We start from the raw sequence: 15,720 nt of genomic DNA, 5'->3' as shown, positions 1-15,720 counted from the left end.
TTTAATCCGATCTTTAATCATGCGAAATGTCGAGGGTGACTCGATTTGTGAAATGACAAGATGACAAGATACGAAGTTGAGCGGAGAATTTCATATTCACAAACATATGTTCTCTAAAGAATGCTTTTTGCCTTTAATATTGCTTTAGCTGCGATCAATTATTTTGTATAGCTTGAATTATTACAATATTTAATTTTGTCTGTCGCATGTTCTATTATTAGTGTAGCAGAGGTGACGTTATCTATTATAAATCCTTTCACAGCTTTTTTATAATTTGATACAATCTCGCGCAACGAAGGATATTAATAGAGATCATTGGAAAGCATTCCTGTCGGAATTTAACGCACATCGCAATTTGGTCTGCGTGACTCCGAAACGCGTTGCGTAATTTCATCGCGCGCGAATCTCGCGAGCGGTAATGAGAAGAGGACTCGTATGTTTTCATTATCTCTGTGTGTACATTACCAGGAGGTAGCAACGATATTTTCGCGTATCGTCCACTCGGTTAACTCATATTAATATCACCCCGGAGAGAGCGATTCCCGCAAATCCCGATGCTCCGTCGTTAAAACTTATGACAAGCTCGTTAAAAGCAGACTTTGATTCTCGTTCACGGACCGGCCAGCTTTGCTGAGGTCTGGAAAGAAGAGTAAAAATTAGCTAGATATACTCGTAGATCTGAAAAACATTTCGTTGGGTCATCAAAATAATTACAGATAGTAGGACATCCAAGATAATTGCTAAAATATTTCGAAACTTTTTCAGCATTGCAATTATCGTATATAATTATTTTGACCATTCAACAAAATTATTTTAAAATGTATTAGTATTTAATTAAACTGGTAGATATATAATATTTCAGCACAGTCATTTTTATTTATGAATGCATAATTTTCTAAAGCTTATATGAATGTCAATGTGACATCCGTCTATCAACGAGTACACGATATGAAATAATAAATAAAATTTTTCGCAGGTTTTTGTTGCGATTGTTAGGCGTAAGAAATTGTCAGTTTTCTTGCAAATGAGTCATATAAATCATATCTTCAAGAAATTAAAACAAGAATTTAGATGGATAAATATAGTATAATAGATTATTTTTATTAATATTTTTTATACGAATAGCACCAAATTGTTGCAATTTTACACAAAAAAATAAAATTTTTGTTGCCATAGCTAAATCATACTATTTTTGCTATGTTCGATAAAGCTACGTTTACGTAAGATATTAGCTGTCCATATAGTAAAACTGTGATTCAGTTATTACAAGCAATTCTTAGTTATGGTAGCGATTTTTTTTCATGTAATCAATACAAAAAATACTTCTTTGGAGTTTTTATTAATAATAGAATTACGTAATTGACCTTTTAAAATTGAAAAGAGAAATTTTCCATCAAAATTATTATAAGTCAAAAAAGACTTATTTTCAAAAATTTACTTTTATCATAGAACAAAATTTAGTGCACTGAATAAAGAGTTAGTAATCCTTTTATTTCCATTAAATATTACCAAATATGCCGAAATCGTATTTAAAATTAACATTTTTATGATTTACTAATTTCAAATATGAAATCTTACTTATTCAAACTTATTTTTGGAAAAAATTGTTTATTGAGTTGTCATTGTTTTAATGAAAGATACGTCTGATAATATTTACATTATATTACGAAAATATTATATTGTATGTACATATATAATATTTAAAAAATATACATATAAATAATATAAAATAAAAAAAAAAATATATGTACGAGTATATCTACAATATGTACAATACACACACACACACACGCGCGCGCGCGCGCGCGCACACACACACACACACACACACACACACACACACACACACACACACACACATATATATATTATTTTTAGTAAATAAATTTTGATAAATAAATATTTATAAAAAAGGTAAGTAATGGTTTAATACGTTACACACGTGCCAATATACATGTTGTATCAAAACCGAGATATCACGAAATATTTTTCAAATTTTTGCGAGCGAATATTCTACTACGGCTAGCTTGAAAACTACAGGTAAAGCTTTAGCTCGAGAGCCATCCTGCGTTGCCGAACGCATTTATCAATTTACTGGTGCACATAGTTTTGCGTCGCGGTAGTAAACAGCGGACAGGTATCGTGAAATTGGAGTTTTATAGGTGCCGACTTTACAGACTTGCCGCGTTGCAACGTCGTTATCCAGCAGCAGCGTTGAAGCAAATGTTTCGTATGGAATTGGTGGATGCCTTTATATGTCGCGACTCATCTTCGCGGTAGGGGCCGAAGGTCCGAGCTCTCCGAAGGGAAAAGTATTGTTAGTTATGGATGTGAATAGACACGAAAGAGACAAAAGACAAGTAGATGCTGGGTGGTTCGAACAAAAGCTGTCTGAAATCTACGCATCCTCTTGGACAGATATCGAGTGGCATTAATGGCATCTTTGCGATGATGTAATGGGATCTTACCTATCGCCAGAATATAGGGCTGCTATTATTTTCATAATTTCGTATATAAGGAACGGAAGGAAGACAAGTCCTCAGTATCCGGTTATGGTTCGTGCGATACGTGTCCTACGAAGGATGAAGCTCCTTATTCTTTGTGTAAGCATCGGATATGACTGCGCATTGTGCGCCTTCTGTTATATTTATATACTATTATATTCTGTTTGCGTTTGTATAAACATAATATGCTACTTAGCATTAATTTAAGGTAAATGGAGAAATTAGATAAAAGATTTCTTTTTTAGGAATATCACAAGAATAATAACATTTTAGACAAATTTTAATTAACGACATAAAACTATAAGTACCAGTAGATTGATAAATGCGTTCGACAACGCAGGATGGCTCTCGAGCTAAAGCTTTATCTGTAGGTTTTAAACAAGCCATAGTAGAATATTTGCTCGCCAAAATTTGAAAAATATTTGCTGAATTTTGATTAATTTTTCTTTGTCAATAATTTGATTAGATTTTAATAAAATTTTATTAAATGTTGCTAACATTATAGTAAAATTTTTTGTAGCCCATATTGTCCCATGACCATCATGATTCTGAGAATAAATTAAAAAAAAAAGTCTTTTGCTGCATAATTTGAACATATTATTCAGTATTTTAATTAAGAAAAAAATGATTTCATTGCAACAGAAATTTTGTCATTAAAATTAAAATCAATTTAAAAAAGAAATCTGTTGTCATTAAAATTAGATAAAAAATTCCGACAAAATATTATTTCACACACGGTAATATAAACAAGAATCTCACTCTCATACTAATTGCTTCAATTATAACCCATTTGAACGACTAACTAAATCAGGTAATGATCCACGGTTTGTTGGCGGAGGGCACGGAGGAAGTCTTGTCGATCGGTGGGCGGTGGAATGATCAGGTTATCGGACCTGAGTTCCTACTGGACAATCGCGAGGACGTCTCCGAGGATAATCGGAACACATTTCTCTACGAAGACAAACGTACCTTCCGTCCCGAGGGGCTCAGCGAGGTCAAACGAATCACCGGCGCCGAGGATATCGGTCTGCAGCCGCGTCTTGTAACGAGAGTACGTTTACATAATTCGTAAGAATTTTTCTTCCGTGGACTTCTTTTGCAAGCAAGTGACGCGATGCTGTCTCACGTTTCAGTTAAGTTTAGATTACGAATTCATCATTTATGCGTGAGAAGGTTGAACTTCCATTGTGGACTTGACTATCAAATTGTTTCTTTGTTTAAATAATTCAGAAAGGAAATTGGCGTACTTAAGAATATTTTGCTTATTCTACAATATCATCTAAAAGTTATCCAAATTTAAGAATTAAAAGCTTTTTGCGTTTATCTTTTTTTAACAATAAAAACTTTTATACAATTCTCAAACTTTAATTGGATAGGAGCACAACAACAGGGATGAACATTATTCGATAACCTTTTATTTAAATAATAAAAAATTAAAAAATTAAAATATATTTATAATTTACCTTTTCATTAAATAATGCATAAAAATTTATTCAGCCTCTTATAAATGATGAATAAAATTTTATTTGTTATTCGATCATTTTTGAATAATAAATAAAAATTTGTTGTTTAATGTTAAACAAGGATAAAATAATAAATCAGGAAAATTCTAAATAACGAAAAATTAAAAGTATATAAATTTGTAATAAAGTACTCTATGTTTTTTAAATTAAACCAATTTTTTAAATTTATTTTTGGGCCAGTCGTTTTACCATCATCAATTTTCCTCTTCCATCTGCAGTATGTCACATTTTTATAAATCTTGTCTTAAGTATTTAATAAATATTTCAATTAAATCTACAATTTGTTAAACAACACTGACGAATACAAATTCAAGTTTCAAAATAAGGTATTGATTATTAACAAAATTATTTAATAAAACAAAAATGTGTGCCACATTACTCCTTTCTTTTCTACGTATGTACATCGTCCGTCCTGTTTACATTACTTATTAAATGAAGACGCTTTTACGAGAAATAAAAGAATATCGTAAGCGCTTCAGTTTCGAATATTCTACAGTTTGATAAAGATATAAAACAATTTCAAATTATTAAAATAAATATTTGTTATTCAAAGTGAATTGAATAACAAAATAAAAATTTGTTCTTTATTCAAAATGAATAATGAATAGATATTTATTCATTATTTAAGAGTGACAATGATTAAATTTTTCTTCGTCATTTCCAAGTGGCAGAATAACAAATAAATTGTTATTCAACATTTATAAGCCAAATAACAAATAAATTTTTATTTGTCATTCATAAGTGATCGAATAACAATAATAATTTTTTGTGTATACAATGGAAATAAAAATTCTAAATGAATACTTATCAATCGTTAATCATTAAATGTCAAGCTTCGCTTGACAAATATTTATCCGAATTTTTATCCTAAAACCAACTGCAACGCGAAGAAAACAATGGCAAATTTAACTAAAATTAACAATTTATGCAAATGATTTATAAAAATAAACCTATTTTACTATAGTTTTAGAAAATGACGAAGATTTAACAAATTCTAATCAGCAAACAATGTTTCTTAAACGTTTTTTAAATATTTAAAAAACAATTGTAAAAACGTTGTCTGTTGATCAAGGTAAGAAGATCCAAATAAACTTTTGCACGCATATTTATTAAAGTTTTATTAACATTATGAAAAAGTTTGATCTAATTCGTATTTCCTTATCTTTGTAAATAAGAACTACAAATTGTAATTTTATATAAGTATTAAAGAAAAACAAACAATTAAATAACTTTTAAAGCAATAACAGAATTGTGCTAATATTTTACAAATGTTCAAACGTAATAAGAGAACAATTTATAAGATGTCAAAATTTTTCATAATGCTTTAAAATGCACATATGTCCTTATAATGTACTAAATATATTAAATACAGGGTAAAGTCGCTATTTACGCCGCGGGGAAATGTATGCCGCAGCAGTCAGAAAAAATAGAAGGAATGAAGTTTGCTTACAAGCACTTCGTTATGTGCCTTTATGCTATATTAGTATTGTATTGTAATTACAGTTCTTTATTGTTAATATTAACGAAAATATCGTGAATTAAATTAATTTTTTTATGTAGAAGTAGCGTTATCGTGTATTACCATCTACGTAAAATAATTACTGCAAAAAATATAAAAGGCATAATGATTATTTCATGATATGTAAATGTAGAGCGATAGTGAAGGATGAAATACAAGCAAGATACAAGTGCATAGCTCTTGTATTCTTTATTTAGTTTGATATCTTGCATATTTCACTTGTTTGGAATATACAGCCTTTTCAGCGAGCGGGATTTATGCCGTAATACAGACACTGAGTGATTGGAAAGCAGCACTTATCCTATGTTGAGCACTATGTTGAGAACACAATGCCCACATATCTGCACTCTGTTGATGTCTGTGCATATTAATTTCTTCAATATTGCATTATTATTACTCCGTAAACATATTTACTGTTTTTATTCCCTAATAAACTTTGTAAACACATTTTGTAAGTCATTATGTTATTTTATATCGCGTTTGTAAATGTTATTTGTAAATAATCGATGTGCCGTGATCTTACACATGAGTAGTCGTAAATCCCGCCACTTTTTTTATATAACAAAAATGCAAGGTTTTTTAGGTTTCTTTTTCAAGTATAAGAAAAGAAATATTTCATATTTAAAATTTTATTATAATAGTAAACAGTATGAAGTTTTTATTGGCATAATTTATTTTCCTTAAACATAGTAAATAATACTTGATAAATTAAATTTTTGATAGCTACGACATATATACCGACTTTACCCTATTTTTTCTTTTATTTTTTTTATAGAAGCTATCATAATATGCAGGGTATAAATGTATCCCATCTAGTGTTTTTAATTAATAAAAGAAAAAGTAAAATCAAGAAAAACCCGAAAAAAAGTTTTATCTTTCTTTTTTAAAAAGTACGGAAAACAATAATAATAATAAGATATTATTCTTTCTTTTAAGTATTCTTAATTTTGTGAAAAATAAAATTAAGGAAATAACTTTCGTTTCTTCATTATTTTCTTGAAAAATATGACAAAATAGGACTGTAATTAATGACAACAAACATTCTTGATGAATTACTTATTTAAGCTCTGACACGTAAAATAAATCTTAAAACCATTGAAGTAGAAAACAATAAAGAGAACGTTATCCTGTTACCGCAAAGATTTTCTTAAAAGAAAAAGAACTGAAAAATGTATTTAAAAAAAAATCAAAAAATAACAGATTTTTTTCTCAAAATTTTTAAGAATTTTTCTGGATTAAAAACACTGTTCTGATCTTTTCTGATATTGCACTTCTTTTATCGACGCTCTTGTGTATGTGTAAAGTTTATTAAAAGCGTATGGTAATTAATTTCGGACTTATTTTCCAAAAATTAATATTGATACGCGGAGGTTTTGTACGCATGTCATCGATATTATTAATGGCAAAGGTCATCCAAATTTATTTAGAAGTGACATCTGCAACTACAAATAATGACTTTTTATGCTGAATGGAAAATTGCATTTACGTTTTGCGGTAACAGGATAACAGGCGATTATATACGTGAAATTTGAACTTCATGAAGTAGACCAATAATACTTTTTTGCGACGTTATCTATTTATTTCGTTTCAGCTATAAATCGTTTTGCAATGTGTAGCACCCGTAACGGCAACGATGAAACAACTGTCAACCACTATAATGCTCGTTATATACATGATGAGTAGCGCGTGGAAATTTATCTCGTTGAAAAGTCCAAAATAAACTCGTTATAAAAGCTATCGAGCAACGCGCGGTAAATATTATGCGTAGCATCGTTTCGTGTATTTAATTAATTAATTTCATCACTGACAAACTGTTACCTTGATTTTTTTCGTATGGCATTCCACCGTTTGCGTGCGTGCAACATAAAAGATGTTTACAACCCCGCACATCATGTTGGGAAATGTAATTTAACTCGACGACAAATTAGTTTAATTTGACTTCTCAACGTGTAATTTCCGCGATAATAAGAGGACATTTTAGTCAGAGCGCAAAAATAACGGCCTATTTTCGGGAATATTTTTATAAAAAAAAACTGCCGAACACATTTTCTTTACGCTTTTACACAGTTACTTATACATATTCAGTAAATATCTACAAATTTTTTATGATACAATGATTATTAGTTTTTGTGTAACGTAAATTTAAAAACAAAGTGTAAAAAAAAAGCATGTTGATGATTAATATTATTGCAGCCTTTTAGCTTAATGGAAACAATAAATTTGAAAGAATTTCTAGATATTATAGCTGTGGTTGTCTAAACTAGGATAAATGAAAAATATTACGATTAAAATGAATTTAAAAACGACTGAAGTATCGACTTTTTAACAAATTTTTTTTATTTTGACATCTAAACAAAGTTAATTTGTAGATATTGCAATAACCTTAATACATACAACGTGCAGACACACATGTACGTATTTTACGTAGATACAAAAGTTAAAATTAAATTCTGTAATTTTTAAAATATTATGTCACAATCAACTTAAAAAATGTATTCGTTTTCAAATTATACAAAAAATTATTCAAACAGCACAAAAACGCATTCGATCATGTCAAATCGTAGCAGCGATCAAATTTTCGATCGTACATATAATTGACGTTTTCAACAATAAATCGCGTTAATCTTCACAATGAAAATTTAGCACGAAAGATTAACGCCAAGAGTTACATCTCAGATTGTTTCATACGAATTACAAAAAAAGTTTTTTTCGTATAATTTTGACCGATACCAATAAAATTGAATCTCAAAAATTATTCAAATATCAGAAATGACTAAATAAGCCCTTTTATATGATCACACACGGCATGTGTGTGCATGCGCGCGTGTATGCGTGCGTGCGTGCGTGCGTGCGTGCGTGCGTGCGTGCGTGTGTGTGTGCGTGCGTGCGTGCGTGTGTGTATGTGTGTGTGTGTGTATGTGTGTGCGCGCGCGCGCGTGTGTGTGCGTGTGTGTGTGTGTGTGTGTGTGTGTCTATATATATTATATGTATAAAAGCATTGCTTGATACGAAGATGCATTTTATTCGCAGTCTCTGTCATGCATTTGTGAAACGGAATACGAAATAAGGGATCTGGGCGAGGGACGTTATCCGAGATATCTGACCGCATCAAGCTGCAAGCCGAAAGCCTGTCTGAACAGCAAGTTTAATTCCTGCCGACTACTGTACTACATGGTAAGATCGCGTGACAATCGATAATTCGTGGTGAGAAGTAGTGGAGATCGCTCGTCGCGTATAGATGCGCCCTAGTGGTTGTCGAGTATTGTACAAGTATACACAACTTTAATTACCCTCGACCGCGTAAACTTTCAGCTTATTGATCACCGGACATCCCATTGTTATCCGAATAAACATTGCCATTCACCGCGGTGGTAAGTCACGCCAGGTCGCCTCGATTGCAATGTTGAACAGATTCGTACGCTACAAATTGTGCGATAAACATGTATTTAATTAAACTCTACGCGTTCAATTTCACACGCTTTAGGTAATATTAACTTTGTATCAAATACAGCTAAATATTTGAATCCTATTTCAGTTTTGATAGAATGGCAGTAAAGCAAATATTGTGGTAGAAAGTAAATAAGAAACAAGTAAATAAATACCATTTTATTGTTTTTTGTTGCTTTCTAATAGTTTAACGTTATAATATAATATGATTTTATATGTTATTATTGACATTTATTGGCTTGCTAACGCATACGATATATAATCTTGATTTTTAAGAAAACATTAAACTATGAAAAATATAACACGATGAATTTTATCAGTTTTTTTAAAAAAACAGGGAATGTGTAGCAACGGAGAAAAAACAAAAATATGCAACGTTTATTATTTTCTGCGCCGTCTATTTTTATCTATCAGAGATAGGGGAAAATACTGAACAAGGATATAACAATAATATTTAATCACAATGGGGTTTTACTCATTCTGATTAATATACGTAATTGTATTATTCGCAAAAAGTGCGTTGAAACCGTTAATATTGAAGATTAATTTGTGTGAGGTTGACATCCTTGTTATATCCCTTCGTAATAAGAATTCATCTGCTAGCCACTCTCAGTTAATAGTATTAATTTACGCATGTGATTACTCATCCAAAACTTGTTGCAGAGCAACGATATAATGAATTACAGAACAATACAGCATGTTATAACAACTTGAAAACAATTTCCATATCATTAATTATTTCCCACAAAGTACCAGTCACAGTTGTCTGGAATCGATTTGTTTCTCCTTGAAGTACGTTGTTAAACACAAAATTTAAGAAACATATATTTTCATATATTGGTCCAATTTCATGATTATCTTAAATTTTATTATTTAGATCACTTGAATATTTTGGAAAATATTGTATTTAAAAAAAATTTAATTATGTAATTATATAAATTATAAAAAGTGTATAAGAAGCATAAGAGTTTTCTAAAATATTTTCTATATATTTTATAAGTTGATAACTGTTTGAAGTTAAATATAAGAATTATCTTGGATAGATTATTTTACACCTTCGATCTTAAATTGAACTGTGAAACAGTACATGCGTCTTGAATTTTTGTGTTTAAGTATACTTCAGAGAATCGAATCAATTCTGAACAATTATGACCGTTTCCTTGTCAAAAATAAATCTTGAAATTATTTTTGCAATATTAGTAATGAATTAGTAAATATTTGCACAATAAAATTCTGAATAAAAAGCTATTTGCGATATCCAAATTTTTACATGTCCGATAATTTATTGCTTCAGTAAGAAATATTTATTAGTATTCTAAAAAATTATTTAGTACGTAAATCATCAGATTAGATTCAATTGTCATTAAACGCTTAAGAAAGAGTTTACAATATTGAAGTATATATTGAACGTTTTTCTTTTGAACATTTAATAAATCAAGTGATAGTAACCAGTATTCCGTTGTTTTTATACAGGTTCACGTGTTAAGCCAACGAGATTTGAGCGAATTAAGCGATGATCGTTATTCGGACAATAACGAATTTCCGGAAACACTACTCCCGGAAACTCTACGTCATAAGTGGCAACTGAAGCCGATGAGAATCCCGGTTGCATGTGTGTCAGCGATAGATAGAAGAAAGTAATATATGACCAGAGCTCGAACGTATCAAACGGATAGAGGAGATAAAATCTAGCGGCCTCTATCAATCATGTTGAAGATTGATAAGTATTAGGCGAATAGATTCATGCGGCATATTGAATACGCTTCTGCTTGCAATACACGGCAAAATGTGTATATAATATATGATAAATAAATAACTGAATTGTGAATTTCGATCGTGCGTTCTCCTCTTATCAATCTTAATAAAATTTATATTTAGCGAGTTTGCAATATCTTCACTGTTAAAAATAAACGAGTTAAAGGAAGTTTATCAGGAAAGCAATCAATTACAGTAGAATTTAAAACATTGGAAATTGATTTATAAATCTTTTCCTTGCACCAAATTTGATTATAAAGATCTAAAAATAGAGATTAAATTGCTATTGATTCAGTACACTCTTCCGTATTTCTACAGAACAAAAATCTTTAATAAAATATCATTAAAGTAACAAAAGTCTGGATTGATATGATGTTTATATTGTACATATGTATAATGTACAACTACAAAAAGAATTTGATTTTTACAATTTGTAAAGCATATTTTTAAATGCAGAGAATAGTTCGTTTTATGCTTCATAAAGAGATATAGAATACCATCAACTTGTGAAAAACGAACGAAGTAATTTCATGATGCAATTTACGATTATGGCTAGCCTCAAGAAGATAAACGGTTAAATTCAATTAAAACGTTAATGTTGTAATCCGTTCCGTAAATTCGCTAAAAAAAATGTTTGTGCATTTTAATACATCAACCTATTATTTATTACAAAAATAATTTTTTGTTTATCTTTTTCTCTTTTTTCGAAAAAATACACTATTAGAATTAAATAAAATTGTTTAAGTTTAATTTAGTACTATCTAAATCAAGATCAATGAAATTTTAATGATTTGCAATGTTATAACTGCGATCATTAGTAACTGATCATTAGTCACCATTTTTCAATGATTCTAATAAAGGGAGATATTCTTATGTATCAGTGTAAATCACTGAAAGATAGTGTATACCATTGATCAATATAGTTATAAGTAAAGTATTGAAATTAGACTATTCATTGTCTTTTAATGAATAATATACTTATTCCGCAATTTAGAGAGTGGATAAAAAGGGGAAGATTTAAAAATTTACATTAAACAAGAAAAATTTAATATTTCTAATCGTTACTTTCCTATTAGATGTCACTTTACAAAAAAGACCTACAATTTTCGCGATATATTGAACGCTTATGCAACAAGTTACATTCTACACATAAAATAAGAGGCAAGATCGATCGCTCGGCAGCTCATTCGTGCCTCGCACCAACGGGTGTAATGAAAGCTCCGTGTGTTTCCGGTCGTTCCAGAATTACCGGAGTAATCAGCGCGGCACGAATAAAGCAACGCACAATGAAATCTGCGCAGTAGAGGTCCAATTCCGCGCAATTAATCGCGCTATAAAATACCCGATTAAAAGGAGGCACAGGGGTGTTTTAACGACAAGCTCTGTCTTTACCGCTCGATTTAATTTTCAGCTGTACTTCACGGCACGTTTTTTTATATTTGATTCTCTCGCGCTTATATAAGAAGAAATTGTTTTAAAATTACACATTCATAATTTTGATAACACGAATACGTACCCTCCCTCTCCCCCATTCCCCCACCTCTCTCTCTCTCTCTCTCTCTCTCTCTCTCTTTCTATTAGTATCAACTCTATTAGTGTCAACCCTGACAAAATCCGTATTCGATTATTATTGCATTGTCTTGACAAATGTCACGAGTGAATAAGATCTTTTTCTATACAAAGCCCTTCAATAGTTGCATTAGGTATATCGAGATTGAACGGAATGTGCATGTCTCAGAGTACTATAAGAGGCTGCGATGATTCAAGATGAAAACTCTGATGAAGGCGGAAGTGTACATCACATATGCTTTACCAGAACTAACGATGATATATTGTTATTCTCTTTACATCGCATTACAAGCGATCGTTCTATTACATTGTGGTTCTAAAACAGAATCTCATTTGACATTCGTAAAGCAACCTCCTTACGGACATTAGAAAATTAGAAAACTATACATTAGAAAACTATACATACATCTTATTGAGCATAAAAAGGTTGATATTGACCATAAATTACGTTCACACGAGTGCACGCACACGCACTCGCACCCACACGAACATACACACACACACACACACACACACACACACACACACACACACACACGCACGCACGCACGCACACACGCACGCACGCACGCACACACACACACACATACATATATCTCCACTTGCATAAGTTTGTGCACTTAATTATTTTTAATAGGTTACATTCACTTTTATATTTTTGTATTATATAACCACAAATTTTTTTATTTTTTGTATTTTTTTAATAATATCTTACCATATATCTTATATCTAATTTTCTTTACGTGTACATTTTTCTCTTTTTTGTTTAGTGTTTCTTTGTTTTTTTGTTATATTTTTATTTTTCATTATTATTCTGATTTTATTGCTTTACAATGTAAAAAAATTGTTCGTAAATTGTATGGACACTGTTCCTGTAGTTGACAGGATGGTCGCCTACGACGTTTAATAAATATTGTCTCTTTCTCTCTATCGAAGAAAATATTACTTCTGTATATACTACAAAATTATTGTATTATCTTATGTTATTTATTAACTGTTTTATATACCATTTACACTTATGGATACAACGTATATTATGTGCATGACACTAATTTTGAGTAGAATCGCTTATTTTTTATATAATATGATGTATACATATAATCCATATAAAATTCCTGTACATGTTATAAATGTCACAAAAAAGCATCAAAGTAAACAAAAATTTTGAACATTATAATGAAATAATTATTAATCGTTATCAATTTTTCTCTCATTGTTAAACTCGATTAACATAATACAAACAATCGAAATAACTTATCGATCATAGCTAGACCTTAGTGCTAATATTTATTGTGTAATTTTATATATCCTCTCCTATCCTCACAAAATTACGCACCTATAAAGAATTTGTGGCAAAAGTAACACTGCCAGGGATCGAATTTAGGACTTCTCAATTTTCTGGGACGAGTTCGTTTTAGGAAAAGAGGGTTCTTACATATAGATGTTAATAAGCTATTGAGAGAAAGAGAAAGAGTTCTTACGTATATGTAAGAACCCTTTTTCCCTAAAAAGAACCCGCCGCGAAAAATCAAGAAGTCCCAAGTTCGATCCCTGGCAGGGATCTTACTTTTGCCACAAATTCTTTACAATTCTTTAAGGAGAAAGAATTCTCATTGACGTCATTGCCACATTAGATGCTTGTTAACTTCATTTATTATTAAGGTAATTTTCAATTTAATAATGTAATATCATTTTTGTTAAATTTAGAACTGTGTTTTAAGATCGAAAATTTATTCGATGCACAGTTTCATGAACTTGAAAGGATATATAAAATCACACAATAAATTATCAGCTTCGTTTGTTATTAAATTTACTTTCATTTTAATAACGTGATATTATTTCTTGTTTAACTGAGAACTGTGTACATATTGGTTTTATTATTTTTACGTATAACTCATAAAATAAAATAAAAATGCTGAAGATATCGATATAACTTTATAATCTTGTTCAAGATGCCGATCTTTTTGCTCTTTCTGAAGATGAACTACGCACGGGCGTTTTAGTAAAAATATCAACGAGAATTTTCATTTAATTGTGGAAAACAAAAAGATTTGTTTGATGCTAGAATTGTACTACTTCTATGTGTAATACAGCAATATTTATAGAAGAAACGTGATAGCTTAATGTGTTGAACTTTTTATTAAAAAAAAAGAGAAATTTATGTCACATAGTAGATAATAAAATTAAAGAAGCAAAGATTAATTCTTTTGCTACTGTAAAGGGACCAAAATTGCTGAAAAGGCAAGTTGCTACTAAATTTGACAAAAAAAGTATAATTAGAAACAGTAATTTACAAAGCAGATAATTTTTAATTAACGTAAGCTAACAATATTTCACACATACTCTGAGAAACTACATCAAAACTTTACATGCAATTTTCTCAAAATCATAGTAACGTTTAAGACGTCATGCGAATAGGAAATTATTAACACAACGTTAGAGAGACTTTATTAAAATTAAATTGTTTAATTTTTTCGCTAATGGTATTTACCCTTATAATGTCACAAAACAATCACGACGTCGAACTTTTTTTTATATTTTGACATTTTTTTGAAGATTCAATCTTCTTTTGAATATTTTAACAATAACTTGAATTCAAGAACTGGACACATTCTCGTCTTGCAATGACGAATTGAGATTTTTGAGGGAATAGTAAAAATAATAACAGATATAAATTTCGCAGTTTTTGATTAATTCGCAACTGTTTTTCACAACTTCTGACTGGTTGAACATTTCTATATTGTTTCAATAGCTGTATTCTTATCGCTATTCCCTTGAATTGTACAAGGATCTTTAATCCTCTAGATTTAAAACCAAAAAACAAGATATATTATACTATTTAAAACTTTTTCAATCATTTTTATTTTTATTTTTAACTTGTTTAATTATAATTCCGTGCAATACTTCAGTGCAGTTTTGTAATCTACAGGAAAAACAAATAAGAGCGAAACGTTATTTAATTAAAGCTTTTCTAATTTATTATTTAATTGGGATTTATATGTTATTACTAAACAACCTTGAGTTATCTTGCTCGTAGCTTGACTCCTCTTTGCTTTTGCATCAAACGAGCCTCAGAGTTATTGAAGAAAATTAAATTTATTCTCAAAAGCATATTCAATGGTTTTGCAGAAATAGTTCAAGTACAAATAAAGATATCGAGATGTTTTTTAATTAAAGAGCATTACATTATTTACAGAAGTGATTGCAACTACACACTATTATTTACTTACATTATTTAACAATTAAAAGCATAATTTTTTCATTTTTTAAATTATAAAATTTTTTAATTTTATGCTATAGTGGAAAGTTCCCGGAAAACAAGGCCGTTTGATTTGGTTAAATATTTCAACTGGAGCATTTATAATCTTTGCAAAACCATAGTTTCATGCAGTTTACATTGTGC

At 30.1% G+C, this 15,720-nt stretch overlaps 1 protein-coding gene across 1 annotated transcript; it reads left to right on the top strand.

Moving 5' to 3' along the window:
• The first annotated feature begins 2,507 nt into the window (after positions 1 to 2,507).
• LOC105197631 (prothoracicotropic hormone) lies at positions 2,508 to 10,825 on the top strand. The gene is made up of 4 exons (XM_011164097.3): positions 2,508 to 2,603; positions 3,316 to 3,555; positions 8,577 to 8,720; positions 10,467 to 10,825. The coding sequence occupies exons 1-4, from the start codon at positions 2,553 to 2,555 to the stop codon at positions 10,632 to 10,634; spliced, it is 603 nt and encodes a 200-aa protein (XP_011162399.1). The 5' UTR covers positions 2,508 to 2,552; the 3' UTR covers positions 10,635 to 10,825.
• The last annotated feature ends 4,895 nt before the right edge of the window (positions 10,826 to 15,720 follow it).

This window comes from Solenopsis invicta, chromosome 1 (genome assembly GCF_016802725.1).
Source record: "Solenopsis invicta isolate M01_SB chromosome 1, UNIL_Sinv_3.0, whole genome shotgun sequence".
Classification (NCBI taxonomy): domain Eukaryota; kingdom Metazoa; phylum Arthropoda; class Insecta; order Hymenoptera; family Formicidae; genus Solenopsis; species Solenopsis invicta.
Note: the sequence above shows the minus strand (reverse complement) of the source record. Positions and strands in the feature narration are given on the sequence as shown.